The sequence below is a fragment of the Calidris pugnax genome, unplaced genomic scaffold (genome assembly GCF_001431845.1).
Source record: "Calidris pugnax isolate Ruff unplaced genomic scaffold, ASM143184v1 scaffold103, whole genome shotgun sequence".
Classification (NCBI taxonomy): Eukaryota; Metazoa; Chordata; class Aves; order Charadriiformes; family Scolopacidae; genus Calidris; species Calidris pugnax.
The window spans coordinates 15,186,283-15,212,446 of record NW_015090990.1 but is presented as its reverse complement, the minus strand read 5'-3'; the positions used below and the strand labels follow the sequence as shown (position 1 = coordinate 15,212,446).

General features: G+C 39.7%; 2 protein-coding genes across 15 annotated transcripts in view; one reads left to right on the top strand and one right to left on the bottom strand.

The window, feature by feature from the left end:
* Positions 1–5,794: 5,794 nt before the first annotated feature.
* WDR12 (WD repeat domain 12) lies at positions 5,795–15,025 on the bottom strand. Its single transcript, XM_014954538.1, has 13 exons — positions 14,957–15,025; positions 14,777–14,871; positions 13,438–13,532; positions 12,646–12,752; positions 11,692–11,807; positions 11,186–11,340; positions 10,313–10,358; positions 9,405–9,490; positions 9,067–9,207; positions 8,853–8,958; positions 7,956–8,088; positions 7,043–7,115; positions 5,795–6,321 (listed from the first exon to the last, which is right to left on the bottom strand). The coding sequence occupies exons 1-13, from the start codon at positions 14,995–14,997 to the stop codon at positions 6,244–6,246; spliced, it is 1,272 nt and encodes a 423-aa protein (XP_014810024.1). The 5' UTR covers positions 14,998–15,025; the 3' UTR covers positions 5,795–6,243.
* A 282-nt stretch (positions 15,026–15,307) lies between these two features.
* Positions 15,308–26,164, top strand: part of CARF (calcium responsive transcription factor) — a 40,302-nt gene continuing 29,445 nt past the window's right edge. For 10 of the 14 annotated variants that reach the window (XM_014954533.1, XM_014954534.1, XM_014954530.1 and 7 more), the window contains exons 1-5: positions 15,308–15,362; positions 19,699–19,819; positions 20,939–21,210; positions 22,319–22,439; positions 24,613–24,742. In XM_014954533.1, coding sequence (XP_014810019.1) covers positions 21,001–21,210; positions 22,319–22,439; positions 24,613–24,742 — 461 coding nt within the window. In that variant the 5' untranslated portion in view covers positions 15,308–15,362; positions 19,699–19,819; positions 20,939–21,000. Of the gene's footprint in view, positions 15,363–18,423; positions 18,672–19,698; positions 19,825–20,938; positions 21,383–22,318; positions 22,440–24,612; positions 24,743–26,164 lie in introns of those variants that run through there. The other 4 variants (XM_014954525.1, XM_014954537.1, XM_014954524.1 and 1 more) reach the window with 4 other exon arrangements.

The following is a 26,164-nucleotide window of genomic DNA, read 5'->3' as shown; positions in this document are numbered from 1 at the left end:
CTGTGTGACAGAGAGAATTCCCAATCTGGCTGGCAGGCTCCATGGTGATGCTTTGGTGAATGCAGTAGACTCAAAACTGCTAAGCTATTCCACCAGAGGTTCAGTGTACGCAGGGATGAGTGCACAGACACAGTATTGACACCGTTTAGATTGATGAATAATTTCAGAAAGTCCTCCTCTTTGATATTGGATAGATTCAGAAAACAATAATGCAATTTCAACAGTAGATACCATCTTGGGGGGCATCTCAAATGATACAAATGAGACTGCCCTGTTGGAAAGTAACTAGTACCTGTTAGTGGCAGGAAAAATGGTGGCATTTTCATGTTTTACATATAAATTCATGCTGGCACTGCTTATGATCCTTAAGTTTATCTCTAATTTAGCACCCAGTTCTGCATCAGATGATACCACATACTCATCTTTGTTCTTTGGTGAGTTTCTTTCAGTTTTCTACATTTTGTCAACCGCTGGCCAGTGTTTTAACCGGTCTTGCATGCAGAAATCCATGAGAGAGCTCTGTGTGTTTGTGTGTGTAACAAACACAATGTTTTTCGACCACTGGGATAAAGAAGAGCAATTAAGTCAGTGAGCCTTTCCTGAATGCTCTTCCAAGGGATCTCAACTGTTTGTCTTACACATGCAGTATACAGCAGCTGTGGTCTGACTGAAGATCAGACCTTCCCTAATCTAAATTTACAGACCGTAGACAACAGGAAGTGTGATGAGGGGGACCCTTTTGGATAAGCAATCTGCATTATTGGGAATTTTTGCTATAACAAAAATTGACATGTCGTGTTTCTCCGTGCAGCTTTTCCTGAATTCTGCTTTGCATTCAGAGATGGTTTCAACCATTTAAAGAAATTTCTTTGCTTAAATTATAAGCTGAAAGTCTCAATAGCAATCACAAGGCATTTATTTCGGTGTTTATTTAGTTTTATGGGTGTTTAAACTCATACCGATCCCCTGTTGGTCACAGGCTACTAGTTGCCCAATGGAATAAACTGCAAAGATATGCAAAGTTGACATTTTGAAGTTTTTGGATGTGAATATCGTAACAGATACAGAAATTTACATTTTTGTGGTTTGAGATGCGTTTTCAGCATTCCATACAGTAAATGTCTTGATTTGGACAGCTTGGTAGGCTCATCCAGACCGAGCACCTGTCTTTTCCAAACCAGATACAGCAGCTGAAGAGCCACTCATTTAATGCGATTTACAGGACAACTTACATTGAGTTTTCGTGACAATTAATTCTAACCCAAATTTTGCTCCTAATTTGAGATCTGTGCCAACGTTTTACATCAAACATAATTGGTGATTCTAACTTATTGTAACATAAGCTACTGTAGCTTGTTGCTGTCTAAGGAAGCAGCCTGTGCACCTCGTTATATCTGTGCTTCTCACCTGAGTTGCCCAAGCAGGCATCAACTGCAGGGAAAGCTGAAGCTTGAGCTGGTGTTTGTGCTAAACCAGTGAAATGGTTTGATGTTTCCTCAGGTGTCTGACTACCACACAGAGGTGCAACGGGGATAGTGCCATAGGGCAACCTGCCATGATTACGCAGTCTCAAGGTATATCTAATAAAAACTTACAGGTAAACAATAATTAATCCCACTGAATGTGAACACCTTTGTAAAAAACAAACAAAACCGCAAAACAAATAACAAAAAGTTGCAATAAATCAAATAATAGTGTCAAATGAAGCAGAGTGATAATCCCTAAGCTCTATTCACCCCTGGACTGGGCTGTGTGAGACCCAGCTCGGCAGCCCTATTCTGATGGAGAATAGAAATTAAATCCAAGTCAAGTGTGTTGACCTCCTAGTTCACATTAAGTATTTAATCTGACAAAACCTTTCTCCTTTCCCACAGCAGGAAAAAGGAGCACGTGCTGAAATTTTGGTGAGGTCATGGAACAGATCTGCCTGAATCTGATCCACCATTTTTTTTTTTTTTTTTTTTTTTTTTTAAGAAACATCTTTAGACTCTCACAATCTTGGAAATAACTTTGTAGCCTCCATTAATTCAGCGGGATGAGTAAAAACATTAAAAATTCTGAAATTCTTAAACTTAGATCCATATTTAAGTAACAAGCTGATAATTAATAGGGCTTAGATACTCTTAGCAGTGTAAGAAAACTTGTATTTTTCCTGTGGGAAGCATCTGCATATGCCTATCTAGTGCGTTCTCTTGTGGAAATGTCATAGAAAATGTGGGAGAAAACCTCATATCTCAGGAGTTTTCATTAAAAGTGTCTTCCTTTTTCTATGTAAATTTTTCTTTCCAAGCTCTGTGAAACATTTTTGTTTAAATAGTAGAAGTAATTTTAAGCATATGTAGTTATGTCTCCTTAATGTACACGTGCTGAAATCTAGGGAGGTATGTTGAGTTTATACTGGAAATTTATCAGCCTATACAAAACTCACTTAAATTTCATGTTTGTTTCTCTTTAGGGCTACAAAAGGAGTAGGCAGAGCTGGAGATGCTGGAGGTCTGCATCCTTGCCCCAAACTTAACCAAAGTGCAGCTCAAGAAACCCAGGGTCTCCTGTCAGCCTGTCCTCTCCTCTGGCCTGTGCCTCCAGAGCGTAGGGTGTGCTCCTCAGCAGCTCGTGCTGAGAGAAGAGGGCCCAGTAGCAAACCATTTGACTAGGGAGGAGGTATCTGAGGTGAGTTTGGGGGTCTCGAGGCTGTGGCCGGCGTGTGGGTTGAGGCTGCCGTGCACAGCGTTGTGGGTGAGCTGATGTGGCTTCACTGGTGGGGGGTCTGTGTGCTTTATGGAAAAGCTGGTGACCTTGTGGGTGGTACCACGGTGAATGGCATTATCCACACATGCTGATTTAGGTTGTGTGTCACTTTCACTGGAACACATAGTTTCCTTCTCCCTCCCCTTGTTTTTTAATTCAATCTCCTAGCTGAAGGAAGGCTGAGAAAGATTAAAAAACTAAACAAAATGCCAACAAGAGAGAAAAAACAGTGCTCTGCCAGGGCTGGCTGCAGGAAAGTGGTGGCAATCATCCAGCAGCGAAGACGAAAGCCTCAAAGCAAGAAGAAAGCTGAAAGAACCAGCTGGGGAAAAGCAAACATGTGAACAGAAAACACAAGTGTGACACTAAACCAAGGACCATGCAGGTGACCTCTTAATCAGCTGACATTTAATGTGTGTCTTAATGCATGATGATGTTTGAACTGTATTTAGAGGCAGCATGTGTGTGCTAGTAAAGTTAGCAGTTTATGCCAGGTGTCAGTGAGGAATGAAAAGATGAATTAGAATAATTAATTGCACAGCCTCTCAAAAACACCACCCCTCCATGCTTTTTGATACAAAAAATGAGTAGAGCTTCCAGTAGTTGACTATTGTCCTTATTCCCCTCACTTGTAGTAAGTATCACTTTAAGGAAAAACAGCTGTTAGTAGTGCAGTAGTATAGAAGAGTTCTTTACTGTTCTATATTATGCTACCAGGGCACTACAAATACATAGGGATGTTTTCTGAAAAAGGGGGGGAAAAAAAAGTAAGTATTTCTGTGAGTAGAATCACTGTGAGCACCTTGGCTCTGGAGAAATAAGTTCATTTTTGACTCAGGTCTTTTGCAGTTTTAAAAGCAACTCATGCTGGCCATTCTCATTTCACATCATTATTTGAAATGAAAGAACTGCATGTTTGGAGCAAAACAAGTACTCCCATTAAAATGCTTTAATTAAGATTATAGATTATCCAAAGAACTGTCAGTTAGCAAAATCTAAAAGGTGTTTTTGTATGTTTTGGGATACTTTTTATCAGTAGTAATATAGACGCATTCAAAAAATATGTTGTACTTATGCTGGAATTGCTTAATATGGCTTCCTTAGTTGCTTCTTTCTGTACCTGACACAGTACTTTACTTTTCCTAATAAGAGAACTAGAGGTGAGAGGAGACTGTAAAAACCTTCTTGCTTCTAGTGCAGTCTACCAAAACCTACCTTCCTAGTTACACTCTGTGTATTTATTACAGGGAACAAATACAGTAAATCTAAAGGATTCACTGTGTTTGAAACAGAAACGATTAATGAGATTTCTTAGGTCTAAATAATATTGTTTTTAAGCTAAGGTAACAGTTCAAGTGACAAGACCTCTTTAAAAGTATTTTTTAGATCTTTCTGTGAAGACAAGAGAACTGTATTAAGGTTATTTATCGTGCATTCATGAGTCTTTGGACATAAGCATATAAGAGAACCCTCTTATTTTTATCAACTTCTTAATTGGCTGGAGGTGGTTCCATAGCTATCTGATTGTAAAATACCACATTAACTTAAAAAGCTATGCTCAAGCATAATTTGTCCGAAAGAAATACAGAGAGTAATAAAAAGGATGTTTCTTTTAATACACAAAATAGCTCAAGACTTTAGATTAAATGATCATTGGGAGTCTTGAAGGGAAATAAAGCAAACTAGTTTCCAAACTACCTTCACTGTCTTGCTTTCCATTAAAAATCCAAAGTTCTCCAAACTTTACATGGTTTAGAGCTCCAAACTCAGGTGTACTGGATTAAGCACTACCTAAAGAGGGTATTACTCTGTTCTGTTTTCATACTAAAAAATTATTAGAGATTTTAAAAAACTTTTATGAATACTAGGCCAACTATTGCTAGGATAGACTGCCATAGCCACAAATGTTCATGTCTGTGAACACAAATTTGTAATAGTGGGAAGGAATGCTGCATGTTCCAGCACATACTAAATTCCTGCTCAAAAATGCTTTGTATTTTTTGGTAGGTTTACAAAACAAACTAAGATATTCAGTAGGACATGAATGCACACCATATTTGCAAGTTCCACGTTGAAGAGCAAATAGAAGGCGATGTTTTAAAGGAATAGCTTAGTAAAAAGAAAATATAATTTGTTGCTATGTTAAGGTATGAAAAGTGTATAATACTGTAGAAAGAATGAAACATGTATTATCCACGTGCACATTCTTAATAAGGTGATGGCAAGAGAAATAATCCCTTGTAAGCAGCATTTGTAAACAAAGGTTAGTCTATTAGTTGTGGTATGTTACTTGCAGAGCCAAGGGATCAGAGATCTTTCCCCTGTATCCTTGCTGTTTTCTCCATAGTTTTGCTGTTTTGGTATTTCCTAAACTGCTTATTCAGAACTTGTCCGTATTGTAAACCCAGGGGTCAGAGTTTGCACTCTTAAAATTATTAACCTTGCACTTCAAGCATTTGATTTGATGGTGCTGTTACAGGTCTGAACGTTTATTGAAAGCTGAGACATTAGTGAGGATATTCAAGTTTGGTTTCCAGATTGTTAAACTACATCTTGGTTTAACATCACATATATGGCATCCAACAAACTGAAGTAACAGCTTTTTCATTTAAATGCTGAATGAAAAGCAAGACCACCAGAGAAAATAAGCGTGTTTCGATAGTGATTATCATCTAGCAACCTAAAAGCTATTGCAACTTTATGTATCCATTCTTTCTAGGAACAAATTAATTTTTCTTTTGCCTTCTCTGACCATCCACATGTTTCTATCCATCTGCTGCTTTTCAGGTGTAAGAAACCATTTCAGTTGTACTGCAACACAACATGTACTGTGGCACAAGGCAGGCACGGTCTTGTGCAGTAATTTACAGCCCTAACTTACGAGCAACAAAAAAAAGATTACTACATCTGCCAGTAAAATTGTCAGGTTCCTTTATATCATACCATTTGCACTGCAAACATATATCTTCATCCTAGAGAGAAGACCAGGTTCATCAATGAAGGACCTACTCTTAAAAACTGCCAACAGTCATACTGACAGGAGAGGTGAGGTCTGATTTTTATTTAAGTGAGGCACTGAACCCCAAATGAACTGTAGATAAAAGCTTTATTATTTTTTTTTCAAGGGAAAGCAGATAAACTCAAAAAATAATTTAGTCCAGTGAGTTATTTTTTTCCCCAAGTGTCAGAACAGCTTACTCCTTATTAAAAGGACTATGCAAATAGCCATTTAAAAGATGTTAATTCAAAGCCATCAAAAAGGGAGGAAATGCCCTTTGCTTTGTTTCACACTAATCACATTTGTAACTGCTTGTTGCTTTTTTTCTGTGACAAATACGGGTATAGGTTACTAATACAAAAAAAACAGGAACAGCAGCTCTCTGAGCAACAAAACCCTTTCTTCAGGTGTTGGTTGTGTAGGGATGCTAACAGACAGTGACTGCTGCAAAAATCTTTTTGTTTTTGTTAAAAAAAATAAATTCTGGCTGTTGACCTTCATGCTCCAACATCAGAGGCTGTAGCTGGGTATCTGTAGCAATACAGTTTGTTGTCTGCACCTCCACTCAGCAACAACTGGTGAGAGAAAAAGAAAACTGTGATTAATATCAGAACTAAGCATAATAACTATACAAAAGTTGAGGACTCCGATTTTCTTTGAAGACATAAACAGAAGTAATGAATAATAAACCGTTAAGTCATGACTAAAACTCTGACTCAAAGTGCAGAAGCAGCCTTGTCTCTTACTCTCCTTCTCGAATTAGAAGCAGTTTTTGTGGGAAAATTTATAAAGCCTTTTACTGAGAACAGGAGCCACAGTGAGAATCTTGAACACCAGCAAAATGTGTTTTTCCCATTTTATACATGTGTTTACCATTATAGTAGTAGAACAGCTTGCTATAGAGGATTATGTAGTTCCCCCCTTCTATATGTACTGCCATCCCCCAGCTGTCAGTTCATGGTGCTGCTTTAGTCTCCATGGCAGCAAATGGTACCTTGCAACAGGGATTGTCTCAGCGAGGTGTGGTGTTGTTCTTGTGTCAGCATTAACACCCACTTAATGCCACAGAGCTTACACTCCCATCCTACACCTTTGCACAGTAGCACGGGGAAGTGCTGCAGTGTGTATGACAAGAACACCCCTTCTCTTTAACCCGGTATCAACCACAGCACAACTAAAACTTCCTGTTCTAGTCTATCTTTAAGCATAAAGGAAAAAACAACTCCATGACCGCTTTTAGCCCTCTTCCTTATCACCATACATATAAATTGAGTAACTTGCTCTTCAGATTCTTACCCCTGCTTCTGTCCAGTCCACACACAAAACCTTGTCTTCGTGAGCAGCCAAGTCATACAGAGGAGCTTTACAACTGGTAAAACACAGGTATTTACAGTCACACATTTGAAGTTATGTGAGTGATCACAGAAAAAAAAATTGGTCTCTGGAGGAAATACTATCACGATGCTATCAAACAGATGTGGTCTAGCAGTTATAAACATTTCCAGAGAGTACAGATATCTACCATCTGTGACATCTTCTCTGCTTTCTCCAGAGCTGATTACATCAGTTTTAACCTCTCCTACATCCCCAAAGAGAAAAGCAGCAAAAATTTTCCCATGCTTGCTAAGTACCTTGAGACTACAATTTTAATCAATTGGCTTTTAAGGAACAGTTTATTATATAGTTTCCCACTTCCATGTGTGGATGCTGCTTGACTGTGTGTGTCTTCCAGAAAAGCCATTTGTATCTTCTGAATGCAAACCATTTCATTGCTTGGAAATTTGTAATGAAAGGTCTGAAAAAAGTATCAAGTGAAACTTCACACTGTTAGGCTCGTGCTTTAGAAAAATAATGTATTTTTTTACTTAAAATAGAGGGGTGGTTAGCAGACCTTCTGCTGTTCCTAATCCCAATAACAATGTTATGTTTGCTGCCTTCTGCATTTCAATCAATGTTGCTGTTAGTGCCAGGTAAGTCCCATGTTGGAATAGCATCGGTGAGAGCTGTATGGCAAGCCACAGGCCTTCTGGTAGACAACAAGTATTTTTCTCCCTTTTATTATAAGTTTGAATCCTAAAACATAGAGGATTTTCACAGAAGCCACACAAGTTTTCAATGAATGTCTCAGACTGCTTTTGCTATTTCATTAGGTTAAGTGACCCTTTAAGCTTTACATGCTTTTGAACGGCGAAGAACGTATGGTTTTTACCTTCTTGTGTCCCAGAGCTTCACAATGTTGTCCAGAGAACCAGAGATCAGCTGATGTTCATGGGTAGGTGACCACTTCACAGATGTCACCCAGCCTGTGTGAGAGGTCAGAGACAGGAGAACCAAGGAGCCATCTAAACAGAAAAAGAGGAAAAAAAACCAACAATGACATCAGTAGATGCCAGCTGAAACAGCACTTTTAAGATGCATACAAAATCCAGTGAGAAAAGCAGTCAGCAATGTATTTGTATTCAAGGTAAGTGTTTCTCCCATCAGTAATTCCAACTTCAAAAATCAAATTAACTTTAAAGAAAGCAAACAAAAATATAAGCCGCACTAGTTCTGGGGGTGGGGAGAATTAAAATTTTATTTTCTTGTTGCTAAACTCTTCTTTTCAAATATTTTTGAAAAAAGCAAACAAAAAAATTGTTTTTTATTAACGTATAAGAAGATAATACTCTTAAAGTCTGGATGAGATTATAGTAGCTAAACAAGTAAATCTGGCAGGTTTGGTCATAAATTATCTGCAATCCTGTCAGACTTGGCACTGCTATATTGTAACAAAGTGACTACTATTTCACTTAAATGATGGTTGAAACAACTTAGGTGTGAACCTTACCAAAAAAAAAAGTTCAGAAACATTCGTTACTAAGTTTAAAAAAAACAAAAGCGAAAAACCTAAGCTGAGTTAGTTTTCTAAATTATTAGGTGAGAAATCAAAAGAAGTCTTGCACCAGACTATAGAAAACAGACATAATCTTTGTATTTAATAAAAGCCCTCAGGTGGCCTGTTTCAAGCAGAGGGACCAGAAAACAACTTGTGAGATGTCTTCGACCAGGGAGAAGCTCTGATTTTGAAAGAGCAACTTTGGGAAGACGCGTGTTTGTTTTAGCTCACCTTTGCTGCGAGGATCCCATAGTCTGATGTGTCTGTCAGTGCTCCCGGATGCCAGGCGTCGGCACAGGGGTGAGTAGGAGACAGAATTAAACACTTTGTTTCCTGTCTGTCAGGAAAAAAAATAGTAACTAAGCGAGGAGCTGCTATTTTTGCACAACTTCATTATCTGAGCTGGACTTCAGCTGAACCTACAGACAAAGCACAGTGATCTCACCAAAGTTGACTTGAGATCTCCAGTCTCAGCATCCCAGAGCTTAATGGTGTGGTCCCACGAGGCACTGCAGATTTCTTCAGCATCTGACCACAGCACAGAGGAGACGGCTTCGGTGTGGCCAGAGAGGGTTGTCAAGGGAGTCTAGAATTTAAAGGTGGCAGGAGATTAGATTGAATATTGTCGACAACTCTATTCTCTCAGCAAATAAAAATATGTGTCTGATCAGCCTCAGACGTATCACCAGAAATTTTCATATAGTCACTTTTAATGAAGAGGAATTGTTATGTGTGGCTGCACTTTTAAAATAAAACCCTGGACAAACCTGGAGCTCATCTTACCCTTGTCAGTCCCAACTGTTCAGTTTTCTGTTTTTTCCGTGGTCTGTTAGCTGCTTCTTCCATTTCATCCTCTTCGTCCGTAGGTACTGTGACAGAAAACGGTCAGACTTGATCTAGAGGTTTTGAATTGTGCTTCCATGTAAGCAATGAAGCGAACCTCCCTATTTACAGTATTTAACCTGTCTATGATGCATGAATATTTTAACCTTACACCTCTGATCAGATCAGTATTATCTCCATTTTTAGTGTAGGGAAACTGAATACAAATTAAGTGATCTTCTCCAGATCATGCAATTTTAAAATGAAGTCCCAACAAATTTTTAAGACCATCCTTACCTATAGAATCCCAACAGTAATTCAAGTGCATGATAAAACACAATCATTCTTTTAGATACAATGCCTGCATTTGTACTGCCAAACTGAAAAAACATGAGTTGTAACAGCAAAAGAAAGCCTTCAGACCAAACGGAATTAGTCTACATTTCTAGAAAACAGTGGGTCATCTTACTGTCCTCCATATTATGGTATTAATAATAGAACAGGAACATAATCCACAAACTTTTGATTTGTAAGAGGTGTATATACAAACCTGCATGTTTAAATAAACCCATTTAAAACAAATGAGAGAGATAAAGTACTGTAGTCTGAATAAAATAAACATCAGCAGGCACTTGATAACCATACCTGCAATTATTTATGGTCTCTGTTACCAACCAAAACAGTAATTTACGAGAGTGACGAATAGTTGTGATTTTGCAAGGGGAAAAAAAAAAAAAGTCTGTCTTGCTTTTAATATTACAGATTCAAATTTTCTAAAAGAAAAAGGTATTCAGATATCCATCTTTCAGGTTATTGTTAAGTAGAGTGTTTTGAAGACAGCAAAGAATCCCACCTTACACTTATCTTACCTGCAGACCAGATCTTTAACATCTTATCCCAAGATCCACTGCAGAACTGTATGAACAGAAACATTTTGTTAAAAGTTGATCCAGACAGACATTCTAAGCCATACTAACTATACTTCCTTTTTGAAAAGTTAATCAATGAGCTATAACACGTGAAGAACAGTGCTAGGCTCCTCAAATAAAATTAAAAAAGGTTTAGTATAGACCAATTTATCCTTTTTCCTTTCTTTGCAGGAAAAAATATCTACAAAATATCTCTTTATTTCCTTCAGTACTAAAAGGTTTGATTTTAACCTGGCGGATATTTACATCAAGCTGAGAGGGATGACTCTACTTTTGTGCTGTGAATGCTTTTAATTATTAAATTCCTGGATAAAGGGAAAGGACATCTTCTACCACCTGCTTTTTCTTAGTATCACTCTGGAATTTTTTTCCCCACCAAAACTACTGTGAAAATTTAGGCCAAACTTGAAAACAGTTTCTATAATAAAAATAATGTAAAATTCACATGCATTAAAAGCAAAATTTTCTTAAGTGAAGGTAAATGTTTATTTTTAAGTCAAAAGGAGCAGTATAGTGCTGCCTTAAGTCAAAAAGCACTGGTATAATGGCTTGTGCTATCTAAAGTCACCTTCAGCTCTTTGTGCTATGTAGAGGTTAACTGCATCACTTTCCTTGTTTGAAAAGATGGCGTAGTGTTGAGGATTAGGAGTGCTACGCATCAATAAACACCATTTATAACAAGACTGAAAATTTATCAGTGTGTCTGTCATAATGACATGATGACTAGTATCTATGCAGGTACAAAAAGATGATTTTGGGGGATACGGGCTGCTAACATCCCAAACAACATATTTCTTTCCAGGAATCACTCACTTTAGTTCCTGTGCAATCAACAGCTATGGAGTCTACACTCCCAGCATGTCCCCTGCAGCAGTGCAGAGCTTTCACTTTATTTTTCTCCACATTCCACTCCCACAGCAGGATAGTTTGGTCCATAGATGCACTGAGTAACAGGCAGGATAGACTATCTGAGGAAGAAAAAGTGTCATGATCGCACACATCTCAGCTTTCCGTAGTCTTTACAATAATTACTCCAGTCAAAGAAATAGCAGATAGATATCTCAGTTTACATCGTGCTACCATGCAAGTACAATTAATATAAAAATACATACCAGTATTTGCTAATGAAGACTGCAAGGTGGACAGCCACTGTACATATTAAACTAACTACATTCATTACCATTATTTCATTTCTAATGCCATTAACAGAGATTGAAAAAAATGTAGCATTTAGATTATTAAATATTCATGACTGAGTCATGCTGACATTTCTCCTCCAATAAATCAAACTATTACTACTCCCTAATATAAATACTGACCTTTCTTCACCCATGCCACGTCCTTCACTACTTCTGTATGCCCAGCTACTGTCATGATGGATTTTCCTTCTAAAGACCAAATTCGAGCAGTCTGATCGTAGCAGCCAGTTAATATCCTACAAGGTACAGAATTTGAAACGTTGTCTTTAAAACCAACAACATTTTTATGGAAAAAAAGCTTCAACTAGAAACTTGGAAAAATATTAGCATAGTAACTAGTTAGCTGAAACGAATTCAAAGCATAGCTACTTCATGTAAAAAAGAAAAAAAAAACATTAGAAAATTGAATTTGGAAAATTAAAAAAATCTTTGTGTTACAGAGTAAAGCTTCATTAAAGCCTACAACTAAAAGGCTATGAGAACATGACAAAACCAAAAGCAATTAGAGTACTGCATATTCTGGTAGGTCATTCTTAAGATTGCTTACATCATTTAAAATAGAAGTTCATTTGTCATTTGTGGTATGTTACAAGAGAATCTCAAAGCATTTTCAAACCCTTAATATAGGAACATTGCTGAGTTGATTGGAAAATTTATGTGAAAATACAGTAGAAAAGGATAATTACAGTTTTTTTTAAAGAAAAGCTCTACATAAAGGTATGCTATTAGATTTGTTGCTAAGCAATATCATATTTGAAGTCAAAGGTTTAAGTTAAAAAGGAGAAAGGACAGTAAACAGCATTTGCATTTATAATAATAGTATCTCATGTTCAGTGACCGTAGCTGTTTTCTACTTGTGCTAAGTCACTGTCAGCACAGAATAGAGGTGATAAAATGGAACTGCTTACAAAGGCAAGTAACTGGGCGATTTAAAGTTAAAAAACAAACAAAAACAGAATAAAGAGGAAAAAAAAATATTTAAGAGACAGAATACCACTCCATTTGACACCACAGAGCCCTCTGCACACAACAGGAATAAGCAAGACAAAACTTAGAACTGGTTTAGTGCGGTACCATTCTTCAGTGGCTTGAACAGAACTGATCCAATCATCGTGGAAGATGCATTCCTCTGGCTGAGGGGCCATGTATTTCTCCACATACTCTATTTCCACCACTTCTTCCTGAGCTCACAAACAAAATACTTATTTAGTGTGATCTTATTTTTTTTAATCAATAACAGTAGTATTTAACTGTACTGTGGTGCAAATATACATGTTTATTGGGCAAAGATCTTGGTATCCAAGTAATTTTGCCACATTAGTGGAATTAAAATCTTTAGAAAAAAGTGTCTGAATTATATTGCTTTCCATGTTTTTATCAAATTGCTATTAATAGCAATCTGGAAGCAAAACCAAATAATTTCACTCTTCTCACGTTCCTCTTCTTCTGTGTTCACCTATATAAAACTGGTGTCTAAAATACTTCACAGTATTTTCTAGAGGTAATACTAATCTCCTCCTGTTATGGTCCAACTAATGTAACAGTAACTATGTAACTAATACAGCAGGAGATAAAAATATATTAATGACAAACTGAGTAAGACAAGAATTTCTCCCCTGAACTGTACACAGACAACAGAGTGGATAATGATGTTTCTTGCACTGCTCAATGCCATACTCCCTAATCACTCTGCAGTTCAAGATGGATTTACACACACACAAAATTCTCCTGGCAAGTCAGAAAGAAATAAAACTGAGCAAGGAAATCTACCTAGTCAGATGACAGTGTAATATTTAAATCCTACTGAAATAAACTGGCTAAACCTGTCCTACTGTCCAAGATGGGGAGAAATGGAGTAGGGCTTACCGTGGAGATATTTTCTGTTTCCATATGCGTGACCAGTGGCATACGCAAGAACTGGCCATTGATAAGGAAGTCAAATTCCACATATTTGTGATCCTCTGAAACAAATTAGGAAGAAATCCATGTTCATGTGTCACTATTTGATACCATTAAGAACAGCATTATTCTGTGTCCAGTTCAGGAGAAAGGAGCCAGCAAGAGGTTAAAAAAAACCAAAAAACCAAAGAAAAATCCCCCCAACAAAACAGTCAGTTTCTTCTCCCAGTTATAAGTGTGCAACCTATGAATTCCACAGGGTTAATGTGAGTTAAGAGGGAAGGAAAATTTGCTGTTGGGGTCCAAAGAGTCAAGTTTGCCTCACTGTTATCGCATTCTTTTCTACATCATTTTCTCTGTAGCTACATCTAATCAAACCCCAGCGGTGCTTCATTGCTGTTCTGCATGGAGCTGGCCACTGCCAGCTCACATCTTTATCATCACCAGCTAGAGCCCTGTCTTTGAGGCAGCAACAGGACAATCCTAAGAATTTTTGCCTCATATTTCCCCCTCTGTAATGCTATAGTTGGCAAAGGCCTCGCATTGCACTGTGCACTAACTTTTGTATTCATCATTGTGATTTCAGGGGTTAAAAGCAACTTATCATAGAACCATCTAGGTTGGAAGGGACTTTCAAGATCATCTAGTCCAACCATCAACCCAACTCTGACAAAAAAACCATCACTAAACCATGTCCCCCAGCAAGGGGGACAGAAGCCGTGGTGGGTTAAGACACAATTAGTCTAGTTTCTTAAAGAGAAAGGTATTTTTCAACAACCTTGCACAAGTGTCTTTCCCCTGAAAATCTTTCAAGTCATTGAGGCCCCTTTCAAAGGGGGCATTGAGAGAGCAGCTGAGCTCTTCTCGAAGGCTCTCACAAAACCCAAACCTTTGGTTTCACGAGGTCTTTTGCCAGGTTTGGAGGGGGAGTAACTCTTCCCTTCCCCATCGGCGTGGGCGGCCTGGCCTGTTGGTACCGGGCAGGCAGGAACCCGGAGCGTGTCCCCCGGGGGTGCCCAGCAGCGCCGGCGCTGGGTGAGCTCCCGAGAGAGCTCCCGGAGAGGGCCTCCCTCGGGACAACCAGACCGAACCGGAGGGGCAGGCCGGGCCCAGGCTGAACCGCGGTCTCCGTGAGGGGGCCCCGTGTCCCCGGGTGCCGCTCCTGCCTTTGACAGCACCTTCCTCAGGCCAGGCCCGCCGCACCGTGGGGTTCAGCCACAGCGTGGGCCCGACTCGCGTGGGGGCAGCGCCGCGGCCCGTGCCCTAAAAGACACTGAGGGGGGCTGGAGCGGGACGTGTCACCTACCGTCTGCGGCCGCCAGCAGCTTGTTGATGAGGCGGCTGAGGTCGGTGGTCTCGGAGGCCGCGGGCACCGAGAAGGGCACATCCTCCACGGCGTACCTGCGGGCACACAGCGCCGTTACCGTTACCGCCCCTTCCCGGGGGTCCCCCCCGCTACCCTTACCCCCTCCGGGCGCTGCCTCACCTGCGGTTCTCGGTGCGGAACCGGGCTGTGAGCTGCGCCATGCTGCCGCCGCTGGCCTCGCCCCCCCACCCCGCCACGTGCCGCGATTAGCCCCGCCCGCCCGCGGGGCCACCGCCTCCCGCCGCGCCCCGGGCCCCGCCGATCCTCTTTCCCCGGCCCGACCGGGCCCGCTGCCGCTCTCCTCCCCTCTCCCCCGCCGCTCCCCGCTGCCGCTACCGGTGTGCCACGCGGCCGGCGGCGCGTCGCCGTGGAGACTACAAGGCCCAGCATGCCCCGCGCGGCCGCCCGCGCCGCCTTCCCGGCGCCCCTCGCGCGCGCCCCTCCCCTCAGCCCGCAGGGCGGGCGCGGCGGCGCGCGTGCGTGGAGGGGCGGTGTGCATGGCGGCGCCTGCGGGAGGCGAGGCGAGGTTGAGTACATTCCTCCGGGATTCTCCGCCGCTTCCCTCTGCGGACAGGCCGCCCGCTCCCCCCGGGGGGCGGCCAGCGGGAGGGATCCGCGCTGCCGTGTCCCTCTTCCCCCGCCCCGGGGCTGCGGTGCGAGCGGCGTTGTGTGTGGGAGGGGAGGGAGCGCGGGGTGAGGGGATGGGGCGCTCCCCCCAGTTCCCTCAGGGCTGGGAGGTGTCGGGGGGCGCGTTCCGTGGGGCGGCAGCAGGCCCCGGCGGCGCTGGAGGGGTGTCCCGTGGCTCCCCCTCGCCGGGGCAGCCGGGGGTAGCGGGCTTGCCCCCGTGGCCGTGGCGGCCGACGGTTCCCCCCGTGGTGGAGGCGGCGTGGGGGGCTGTTGGGGGCCGGTGGTGCCTTCCTAGGGGTGACTTGGGCTGTGTTTCTTTGCGTGTGGAGGGACGCATCCACAATAAACTTTCCGCTAAAAGTATTACACCCAGCACGCAGCGGGCTCTCAAAGAAGCTGTGAGTTTGCTGTTTTTGGGAGAAGGCTGCTTGTGTGAGTACCTGCTGTGTGCTTGGCTTATGTGTATTTTTTCCTGCCTTTTTGGCATTTACTTGTGACCTCTGAGGGAACAGCTGAGCTTTCCCTCAGGTTGGGTCAGTTTGTTGGAGAGGGCAGGTGTCGAGTCTTGATGTTTTGTCAGGCTCTGAAATCTTATCCTTTTCTTAAGTGTATGTAAAAAAATCTAAGGTTTGCCAGTGTAATTGACGCAGGTGTGTTTTCCAGAGACTTGTGCTAGCTACACGAAAGTGACTGACTTGAGAAACCTTTTAAGCAGCAATCCTCAGATCTTCTGTGCGTTCGTAGCAGTATCTGCCTGCTCTTCCATAACAGAGATAAGCTAAATCTCAAACCTGGCACAAGTTAACGTGAAGCTAACTGTTAACTCATTTACTTGAGAGTATCACTATGCCCTAATGCCCTTCCTGTTTTGTTTTATTGTGATTTGTGCCCTTCATGATGATGGTAGAGGAATGTCATCAGAGGAAGCTTTTTCAGAGAGAGTGTTTAATTTTTGTAAGCTGTGCAATTATCTTAAATCTTTTTATAAAACCTCTGAAACGTTTTGTAGAAAACCTAAAAAAAGATTGTTGGTGAGGCGTTCGACTGTATGTATTTCCTGTCATGAAGTATAAATTAAAACCAGAATGGGGAATACTGTTGTCAGAAATGCTAAAAAGATGAACTTGCAGAGTCAAGGTTTTATTTCCTTTTTTTTTTTTTTCTTTCAATGGGTATGCATTAAAAACATGAAGCCTGAAAGATGTAAGAGAATTTCCTCCCTCCTGCCCCAACAGAGTACTTCTAGGTAGAATGTGCTTATTATCACAATGGACTTACCCTATTTTTCCAGTTTAGGTTTCTCATGACATAAGTCTTGCACTATTGACTCAGTGTCAAAATAACTGGCTCTGGGATTTTGAAAGGCAGTGTTTCCTTTTGGAATCTGGCTGCGTGTTGCCTTCGCAAGGAGGCCTTGTAGCTGAGGGAAGGTGGAAGCAAGCATTCATGCAAAGCCTTAAAATTATGTCAGTGTATAACTGGTATATTTTTAGGGACCACTACTTGCATTTGCTAGGTATAGGTATTACCATAGAATAAAGAATTGGAGGCAAGAAAACACAGAAGTCTAGTACCTTGCCTTAAGGCATGGTGGAGGTGTGACTAGTCAATAACAGGATTTTAAAGTAATGCTAGTTTGACTTTTTGGTTAGTTTCTTTAAAAGTTTATGCATTAAGAAGCAGTGTGTGGGCTCTTGTATTAGAGAGGAGATTGCAACTGTTATGAGAAAGGCTCACCTCAGAGTGGGCATCGAGGCCCTGTTCCTGATGTTATACAAGTTGTGTCTCTGGATGACAGTAAACCTAGCATTGCAAGAGGTGCCTCTGGCTTTGACAGCTGCGTTGTCATGGGAGTTGTTGATGGCTAAATGAATTGAGATCTGACAGCCTTTTGTGTTTTGCTGATAGTTCAAGATCATTTAGTGCATTTGTCTTTGGAATTGAACCACTGATGGTACTGTGTAGGCTAGATTGCAGTGCATAACCTTTGCTCTCTTGATACAATGGTGTTACACTGGAAATGTTTGTGTGCTTATGAAAAGAAGAGATACTTGTATGGTATTTGCTCATTCATGTTAAAATATCCATCCATATATGTATATATAAGTATACAGGATTGAACTGTCTTGTTTGGGGAATTTTTTAGTAATATTTATACAACTATAAAATTTATTAACTGTGTATATACTTGTATGTATCTGTAAAAGTATATTTCTTAAAGAAAAGGCAAATACCTTTTTTGTTTGCACAGCACTTAGGTTAATGAAAGTTGGATGGTTAAACCATGAAGTTCAGTGTCCGAGGTGATGTATGTGCCAATGGTCAGTCTGGATTAGGACAGTGATTAGACAAAGTCACAGGGCAAAAACATACCAAGGGCATTTTTTAAACACAAAGATAAAACTTCAGATATTCTTGAGCTGCTTGTAAGAGGAAGCTTGATAAATATCACTTTATATTTACCCTACTGCTGTCATTTTTTTTTCACAGAGCTTTATTATTAACAAGTGTTAGATACAGGATATTGAGCTATTTGGGCCATTGGTCTGTCTCAGTACAGCTGTCTTTGTGTTCTGTAGTCAAGTTCCAGCACACTCAGGGTACGTGCCATCAGTATCCCTGCAGCAAGCTTCTTCATTTTATCTCAAAGAATTTAATGTGCTGCTCTGGCAAAGCTGACATATCTTCTTTACATCTTTTAACTGAGGGGAAATGGTTGAGTGATGATGAAATCTAGTTTTCTGTCTTTTTTTCATTTGTTGCTAACATGTTTCAGACATCTTAACTGAAATATCTCGTTATTGTTCTGACATCCAAAGCTACAAAATATTTGGTTGACGTGAGGTAACTTCTTTTGGAACTTGGAGTGTCATCACTTGAAAATTGAATGGAAAAATAAATCTGCTTTAGATTAAAGTATTTAGTATATTGAGCATCTGAGCAGCTTAACTTCACAATGTTGTTTGTATCAGCAGGATGCTTTATTCAGCTTCAAAAGCCAAGGAGATGTGGATTTACTTTGCCTGTGGTCCTTTATATCTTTGCAAAGCAAAATAAATTTGTGCTTCCAGGGTTGTACAATTCTTTTCAAGTGACTCTCTGGCCTTTTACATTCTCCTTACTAAAGCTACAAACGGTTGAAATATCACAGCCAAGAAGGTCCATCTCAAGGAATTTACTATGTGGTGTGGTGAAGAAGATAAAGCTGGTAGGAGTCATGTGCTAATATAGCACTGCCTTTAAAATAAAAAGCCTGTCTCTAAAATAGATACTGAAGGGAAAAATCCTGAACACTTTTCCCCCTCCCTCACCCCAAACTGTAGGAATTAAGTTTTCTTTTATTCAGTTTGGCATATTATGTGTGTAGTCTGGTATATATGTACTCTAGTAACGTAGGGGCCAAGTTAATTTGTCATTTTTCTCATTGCTTATGAATATTTTGGATTGGTCACAGCTTTAGAGGGCATACTGTCTGGGTGAAAGCCTTATCCTGTGGATGTGGCAATTCACTGTCCAGTATTATCTGTTTGCTTGGAGGTTTACAGTGAGCGGCTGAGCTCCTTGAAGTGCTTTTCTTTGGGATAGAGTGGCACCGAAGTACCACGAGCTCTGTCTTTTTGTGTTTCATTATGTGATTCATGCCATTCATATCTGAATTTTGTTTCAGATATCTGATGTTTTTCCTGCCCAGAGCTTACTGCTGTAGACTAACAATAGTAATTTTATTCCGTTTATATGTTGTTTTGTAACTCTTTAAAACAAACATAATTTACTTCAAGATGGCTGCATGGCAGAGTTGGGTAACACAAATCCTCTCTGTTGATTATGGAAGTAGATGACTAATATTTTTGTGAAGCAGTGCTGGCATATCTTTAAATATCAAGTGTTCTCTGGATGTGTAAGGCTGTAGATGAGTGCTTGTGGACATATTTAGATGAAAATAATGAGCGTCTGTGTGTGTGTTTTGTAACTGTGTATGCAATGACAAGTCAAGCAAATTGTCTTGTACAAAATGCTAAACTATACTTCTGGAACAGCACACTGAAATTTTTCTGCAGTGAGTAATAAAGTGATAAAGAGGCAAGGATTTCTTGAGGGCTTTGCTGTTAGCTTGCAACGGCCTTGGAACTTGTAAGACTAAATTTGTAAGACAAAAAAACCCCAAACCTTGCGGTGATGTTTTGGTTGAGCCTATAGTACAGAAGGCTGAAATAAATTTTTTGTAACTTTTCCAGGTCACCTTGTAATGGAAAAAATGGAGCTGACCATGACATTGCTATGCAAGGATTTGATGATTTGTTCATAGGCAACTGCAATAGTACAGGAGAGTCAGAAACAAATGACTGGAGTTTTCAGGTGAGGTATGAGTGTCCTGTCTTTGTAGAAGCTTTCTTTACATTCTCTCTGATGAATTTACAGTATGATGTTTCATCAATGTGTTTTTTTTCTTGCCTTTTTAGTGTTACATTGTGTCTTTTAAACAGGTATAAAAGTTCCTTCCCTTGGATTCTTGTGCCATTTTGAACTAATAATGATCCAGATGATATATGTAATGATTACCTTTAGTAATTATATTAATAGATCCTATTACGCAGGTGAAGAAATAAGTTTTATTGTGTTAACAAAATCCTTTAATAAAACAATACTTGAGTATTGGCGTAGGACGGGATCAGAACACTTGAAAATCAGCTCAAATTGCTTATTGACCAAAGGTGGCAAATAAGAATCCAGGAACACAAGACATCTGTGTAGGTATTGAGGAAGTGAAGTCTTTTTATTATCAAATATCGCCAGAGATTTCTGTGCACAAATGTTCTTCTGCAGGTTACTTCAGCTAACATAAAATATCATTCAGGTAGTGATTTAGTAGTGTGCTTATGGTCTCTAGGCAATGTCTTTAACACAACTAGTGCCATATATTTGTTGCTGCTTTTCTGATGTAGTTTACAGTAGACAGTTTCAGTACAGAAGACTTATACCTGCAGAATTTTTGAGGTTATTTGACCCAGGTCTGACTTTCATATAAAATTTAGAAACATTTTTCCCCACTCTTTGGGTCTGTAGTTGACAAATGTTTGTAGCAGAAACATCAGAGTTGTTTGTGTAATTGCTGCAACAGATACAAGTTGCACTGCTTGCATTGGCCAAATGACAGGCAGCGTGACATGATATTTTACACAAGGGCTGCTTATTTTGCATTATTTTTACATGTATGATGTTTGTGTTATCAGACTTTAAACAAGACAGGTATTTGTGCTTAAACATTTAAATTTAATGAAAATAGGATGTGCTGCAAGACCTTTATTCTGCAAACTTGGTGAGAATAAACTCTGAGTAGCTGTTTTTTGAGACTTGCAAGATCTCATTCTTGGTCTTGCACTGTATAATTCTTGGACTTGATGATTTTGTGAGAATTGTATACAATATAGCACACCGGTTTTAAATGTTCTCCTCTTTTTTTTTTTTTTCCTATAGGAATTGCGACTCAAATTAAAGTACATTTTACTGGTTTTCCTCTGTGAAAGCATCTAACCTGCATGGATTCCAGGGATCCGTTGTTTGGACAGAGCGACTCTCCTGCAGCCTTGCCCATCGCCGTGCGCCTCTCGGGCAGTTCTCCGTCATCGGCTGCGCCCGCTCGGCCACCCCAGCCGCAGCCTCACTCTCTAGAGGAGTTCCACCTGGTAGACCAAACTGGGCAGCCTCTCTATGAGCTGCAGCCCCTTGGAGGGCCTGGGGCACAGATGGTGAGTGTGTCTGAAACAGGGCAGGTGGTGTATTCGCAGACGAGCGAGCGCTTTGAAGAACTCTTTTACGTGGTGCTTGTTTGCTGTAACAGCAGCTGATTCAGACTTTATCTCTAGCAACAAGGTGAAACTTTTCAGTGGTTCAGTTCATGCTCCAGTTGCCCTTCCTCAGGTAGGCAAATTCTGTCTCCAGCCACTACTAATTTTACTAAACAACAACTTACATCTTTTGTCATTATTAAGCCTGGTGTTGTTGCGTGATGAGATCACATACTTTTACCACTACTGCTATCTCTATCTTCCCCGGATAAGTCTTTTGGTTTTTTGGGGAGATTGGAACATTAGCAATAAGCTAACCCATTATGTCTCCCTCCCGCCCCTAATTAATATGGTTAAAACATCACTTTCTAATTCTTAACACTTCTTTTGTAAAAAGGTAACTCTCTCACCCAGAGGTTTTGATTTGGCATGTGTTGTACTGGCACTAAAGACACTTCACTCATTTAGAGTGTAGTAAATCAGAAACAAGATAATATTTTATGTTATTCTAGGTTTTATAACATAGCTGGGAACAAGTCCTGTGAGAAAATTTACCATAAGAAGTTGTTTAAGTTTTCCAGAATTCTAGGAGATTTAATTCATATTTTTAAAAAAGTATTGTAGCTTTTCTTCCACCTGTTTTTGTGTAAAATACTGCCCATAGAGGCCAGTTTCTTAGGAGTAAAGGTCAAAATTTTTATATCTTGTGATATGTTTTATATGTTGTCCATGAAAGGGGTTACAGTGAATCTGACTATGAATGGTTTTTGATATCTTTAATAATAGTGGATTAAGTTTCAGATAGATGTGTAATTCACTGTAGAATCCTGTAAGTTTTTTTTCTTCTCGCCTTTAATCAACTGAAGGCCTATTTTAAAAGGGAGAAAGTAATTTTAAGAAACTGACAGTAAATAGACAGTTTCTTTATTATATGAAATCAAATTAATTAACAGGCCCTAATTCCCACAGAAATATTTCCTGTTCTGGTAATAAGCAAGCCCAGTCATGCTGCGTGATGATCACCGTACAGACTGTTGCCATTCATGTTTTTGTGCGATTGCCTTTACAGATGATTGTTGCCAGCCAGTCAGAAAATGGACAGGTGCTGCATGTCATTCCTTCTGCCCAGGCAGGAATGGCCCAAGTGATTATTCCTCAAGGTCAACTTCTGGATGTGACCAGCACACAGGGTGAGTTTAACCTGTGGGACTTGAGTGTGTGTGTTCCTGTGACAGCGCGTATCCTGCGTGATCTCTTTTGAAGAGCCTTGTTTGTATGTGTTTCCTTTCCTTAGTCAGTTATAAGGCAAAAATACATACTTACTGAATGGACAAAAGCCTTATGAAATACGAGCTATTATGCTCACTTTAGTTATGTAATGGATAAATTAAGATACAAAGCTGCTTCTCACCTTATTTACCATTAATAAGGGTATTTCTGCCAGGTCAGACAGCTGTACTGTCAGCTTCAAATTTTCTCTGTCTCTTTATATTGAGTGAAGTAGTTAGAAGAATTAATGTTGTTCTGGTTTGTTCCAGAGATTACTGGTGTCGATGCACCTCTTGTGAAGTCAGGAATGAAGTACCTAGGTAGAAATTCAGTTTGTTCCAGAGATTACTGGTGTCGATGCACCTCTTGTGAAGTCAGGAATGAAGTACCTAGGTAGAAATTCTAATTTCTAATGAAGAATTAATTCCTAATGAAGAAAATGAAATGTGTCTTTCACTTCATTGCTAAGTTTTTTTCTCTTCAGTGTGTTAACTCACATTTTAAGTATGTGGCGAGATGCACAGCTAGAAACATGAATTTTAAGTTTTTCTCTAGAAAAGGGATATGCTGAAATCTGGAAGCATTGATTATTTATCTGCAAGCCTTGCTGGGTGGCAAAGTGCTGTGTACTAGTTTATGTTCATAGAAAAGACTGAGAACTAGGTTGTCACATTTTGTTAAACTCTCCAAGAGTCTCCAAAAAAGAGCTGGGCTTCAAGTCACGATCCAGCCTTTTTTCACTTGCAGTTGGAATATGGTTTCATGACGTTGCATTGAAAGGCTTGCACCCACCCTAGTGCTTGCCCTTCCCTCCCTCTCCTCTTGCAGGGGTAAAACCACTATTTGGTTATAGTATTACATGACTTTAAGTTGACTGTGTGCCTTCAGTTACTAAAGAATTGCTGCTGCTTTTTGTAGGTAGTACCTTGCAATGCTGACTAGTATTTTTGTATTCCCATTTCTCATCCTATACAGGGCTCCCTGTTTGCAAATGGCTCAGTTTCACAGTATTTGAATATATGTTTTGCCACAATGCTACAGGGGTTTTTGTAGATTTTGTTGTTGTTGTTGTTTTGGGTTGGTGGTTTTTTTTTTTCTGGGGAAGACTTTATAGTTATTTGATCGTTAAAAAACAATTAGGAAGACTTATCAATGGTTTACTATGGAGATTAAAGGGGAAGAACAGACGGTCAGCCCTTGAGTTTCACTGCCTGCAGGTGGTAGTAATGCATGGAATGGCACAGGCTTCTGAGTAGACCTTAGTGTCTTAAGGGCACATCTATGTAGAAGGAACCAGTGGTTCGAGCTTTGAGCCAGAGTGGTGTTACTCTGAGATGCACACCTAGGAATCTTCTGACAGAAGGTTTAAAGTGGAGTGATTTCTGTACTAAGTCAATAGCACATCACTCTTTCTTGGCATGGGGGAAGGAAGCTTTTGTAACTGAAGGGCAAAAATCCCACATCTAAAGCGAAGTTCCTTTCCTTTATGTTGAGACTAAAGTATCAAATGTCTGCTTTCATAGTTTTCCATTATGTTTTTGTTTAACTGTACACGCAGGCTTCAATCTAAGAGTATTTTTGGCTTATGGATTTCTCCCTGTTATCAAGAAAGACTAAAACATTTATTCTAACAGCATGTCAAATTCAATTACAAGAGGCCCGTTCTTTCTTGTTTAGGTGTTCTTTTCTAAGTACAAAGCAGTATTATAATCTCCTTTTTTCTTATTTTTAAAAGCAACCAGTGTGTGATTTGCATCTGAACAAAATAATTGTGTAATCCTATATGGATTTTTGGAAATGTAAACCAGAATAATTTTAGAAGTTCTTCTGATTATTTGCTTTGTTGTGGAAGGATTCATTACCAGTAACAAGATTGCCAAAGCCCTTATTCAACAACAACCTTATCAAGTATATCTTCATATGTGTGCCTAGAATTTGAGTATTGATTCACTACTACTAAACTACTTTATCATCTAGAAATCTTATCTCATGTCAAAATACTTGCTTTTCCAACACACAAATTTGAATCATAGCTTGTCATTTCCCCGTTCCGAGTTCAGTTATTAACCAGGAGGATGTTTTATTTTTGCAAAGATGTTTCAGAAGAGAAGTGTGGTGATGGGAACTTGCAGACTGTGGCGGTGGCTGCTATAGCAGACAGTGCAAGCAGTTACATTCTACATCCACAGGCATCTCTCACCGTATCGAAAAAAACAGCCACCAGGTAGGTCAGAAGTTATAAGGATGAACAATTGCTTTGATCCAGTGTTAGTACTGCCTCTTGCAGTTTGTTTTTGCAATGGTTATCACAAAATTACCATAGAAGAGAGGTTTTGAACCCTTAGTATTAGTGAATGATGTGTAGTTAACTCTGTTTGTAGGCAGCTTTTGTATGTGCCAGAGCAGTGGAAAAAGTGATTGAAGTAGCTGTATTCCAGAGATAGTTGGATATATTCTGACTAGAGCAATAGGTGGACGTTTAAAGTAGCACAGGGTAAATTACTGAAATTACTCCAAATAGACACTGATATTGCTGACCAAGACTTGAAAGCAATCCAGTGAAGGAACTGCAGGGAAAGTATGAGGGAGCAGAGTTTCTTGTATGAGTATATTAAAAGCTATATAAACCATCCTCCCACAAGAAGAGATCAATTTTTTAGGTAGAGATTTCAATAGTTGGCATTAACAATCTTAACAATAGTTGATATTTAGTTAACAATTAACAATAGTTGACATTAAATCTTTGTTTTTCTGGATAACTTCTTCAGCTTTTTTTGATAAAATATGACAAAGTAGCTGCTAACAGTGTGATTCTGTGAAACACCTGGACAGGCAGATCAGTTAGCAAAGTTTCTAGAGTTAAAATAGTTGTTACATCTTCTCTTGATATCTACCTGATTGTATCCCTGTGCTAAGTAATGCCTACTATTTTAATTCCTGAATACTTGGGGATTTTTTTTTGCTTAAAAAAACCCACCCAAAAACAACCCAAACAAACAAAACAACAAAAATACCAACTAAAATAAAAATCCTGAAAGAAGCCTGTGGATTGCAGGCTGGATTTGCATTGATTTGTGCTTTTTTTTTGAAATCGAGACGTGGAAGAGATTAGAATAATCTCACTACAGCAAAAATTATATATATTCAACAAACATTTAAAGGGAAGAGAAACAGTTTGTGAACGGATTTTGTGAACACAGTCTGTACATGTTAGAAAAATAATCCTGGAAAGGAGACAGATTTGCATCAACAGGAGGTGATGGAATTGAATTTTGTGATAGCGAACATCGAGTAAGCATTGTTTCTGCCCCAGGTTTTGGGGAATGAAGAAACTACATACTAACTAAAAATAGTTATTGGAGCTTGTTTTCAGTAATTGAAAATGTATTAAAATGTGCATCTTTTAACAAGTGTTTGTTACTGGTTTTAATCTCTAGTATTTTAACATCAATCTGCGTAAGAAAATAATCAAGACAATCCACCAGTCTATTTCACCATATTTTGTCTGTTGTTGTCACGCAACAATACTGAGAAAACTGAATGCATAGAGGTCTTCTTGAATGTAGAAAACAGTAGGCTTTATAAGTACTTATATTTATTGTGAATTATTTTAACAATGAAATAAAATATGGAGAGAATGAACCCC

What these genes read in the sequence shown, in the direction of transcription:
- WDR12 (XM_014954538.1), bottom strand. Translation starts at nt 14,997, where the DNA reads ATGGCGCAGCTCACAGCCCGGTTCCGCACCGAGAACCGCAG. An exon ending in GTTCAAGCCACTGAAGAATG is followed by an intron (nt 11,808 to 12,645) that starts GTACCGCACTAA and finishes TGTACCTTGTAG; the next exon opens with GATATTAACTGGCTGCTACG. An exon ending in TTGATTGCACAGGAACTAAA is followed by an intron (nt 10,359 to 11,185) that starts GTGAGTGATTCC and finishes CTGTTCATACAG; the next exon opens with TTCTGCAGTGGATCTTGGGA.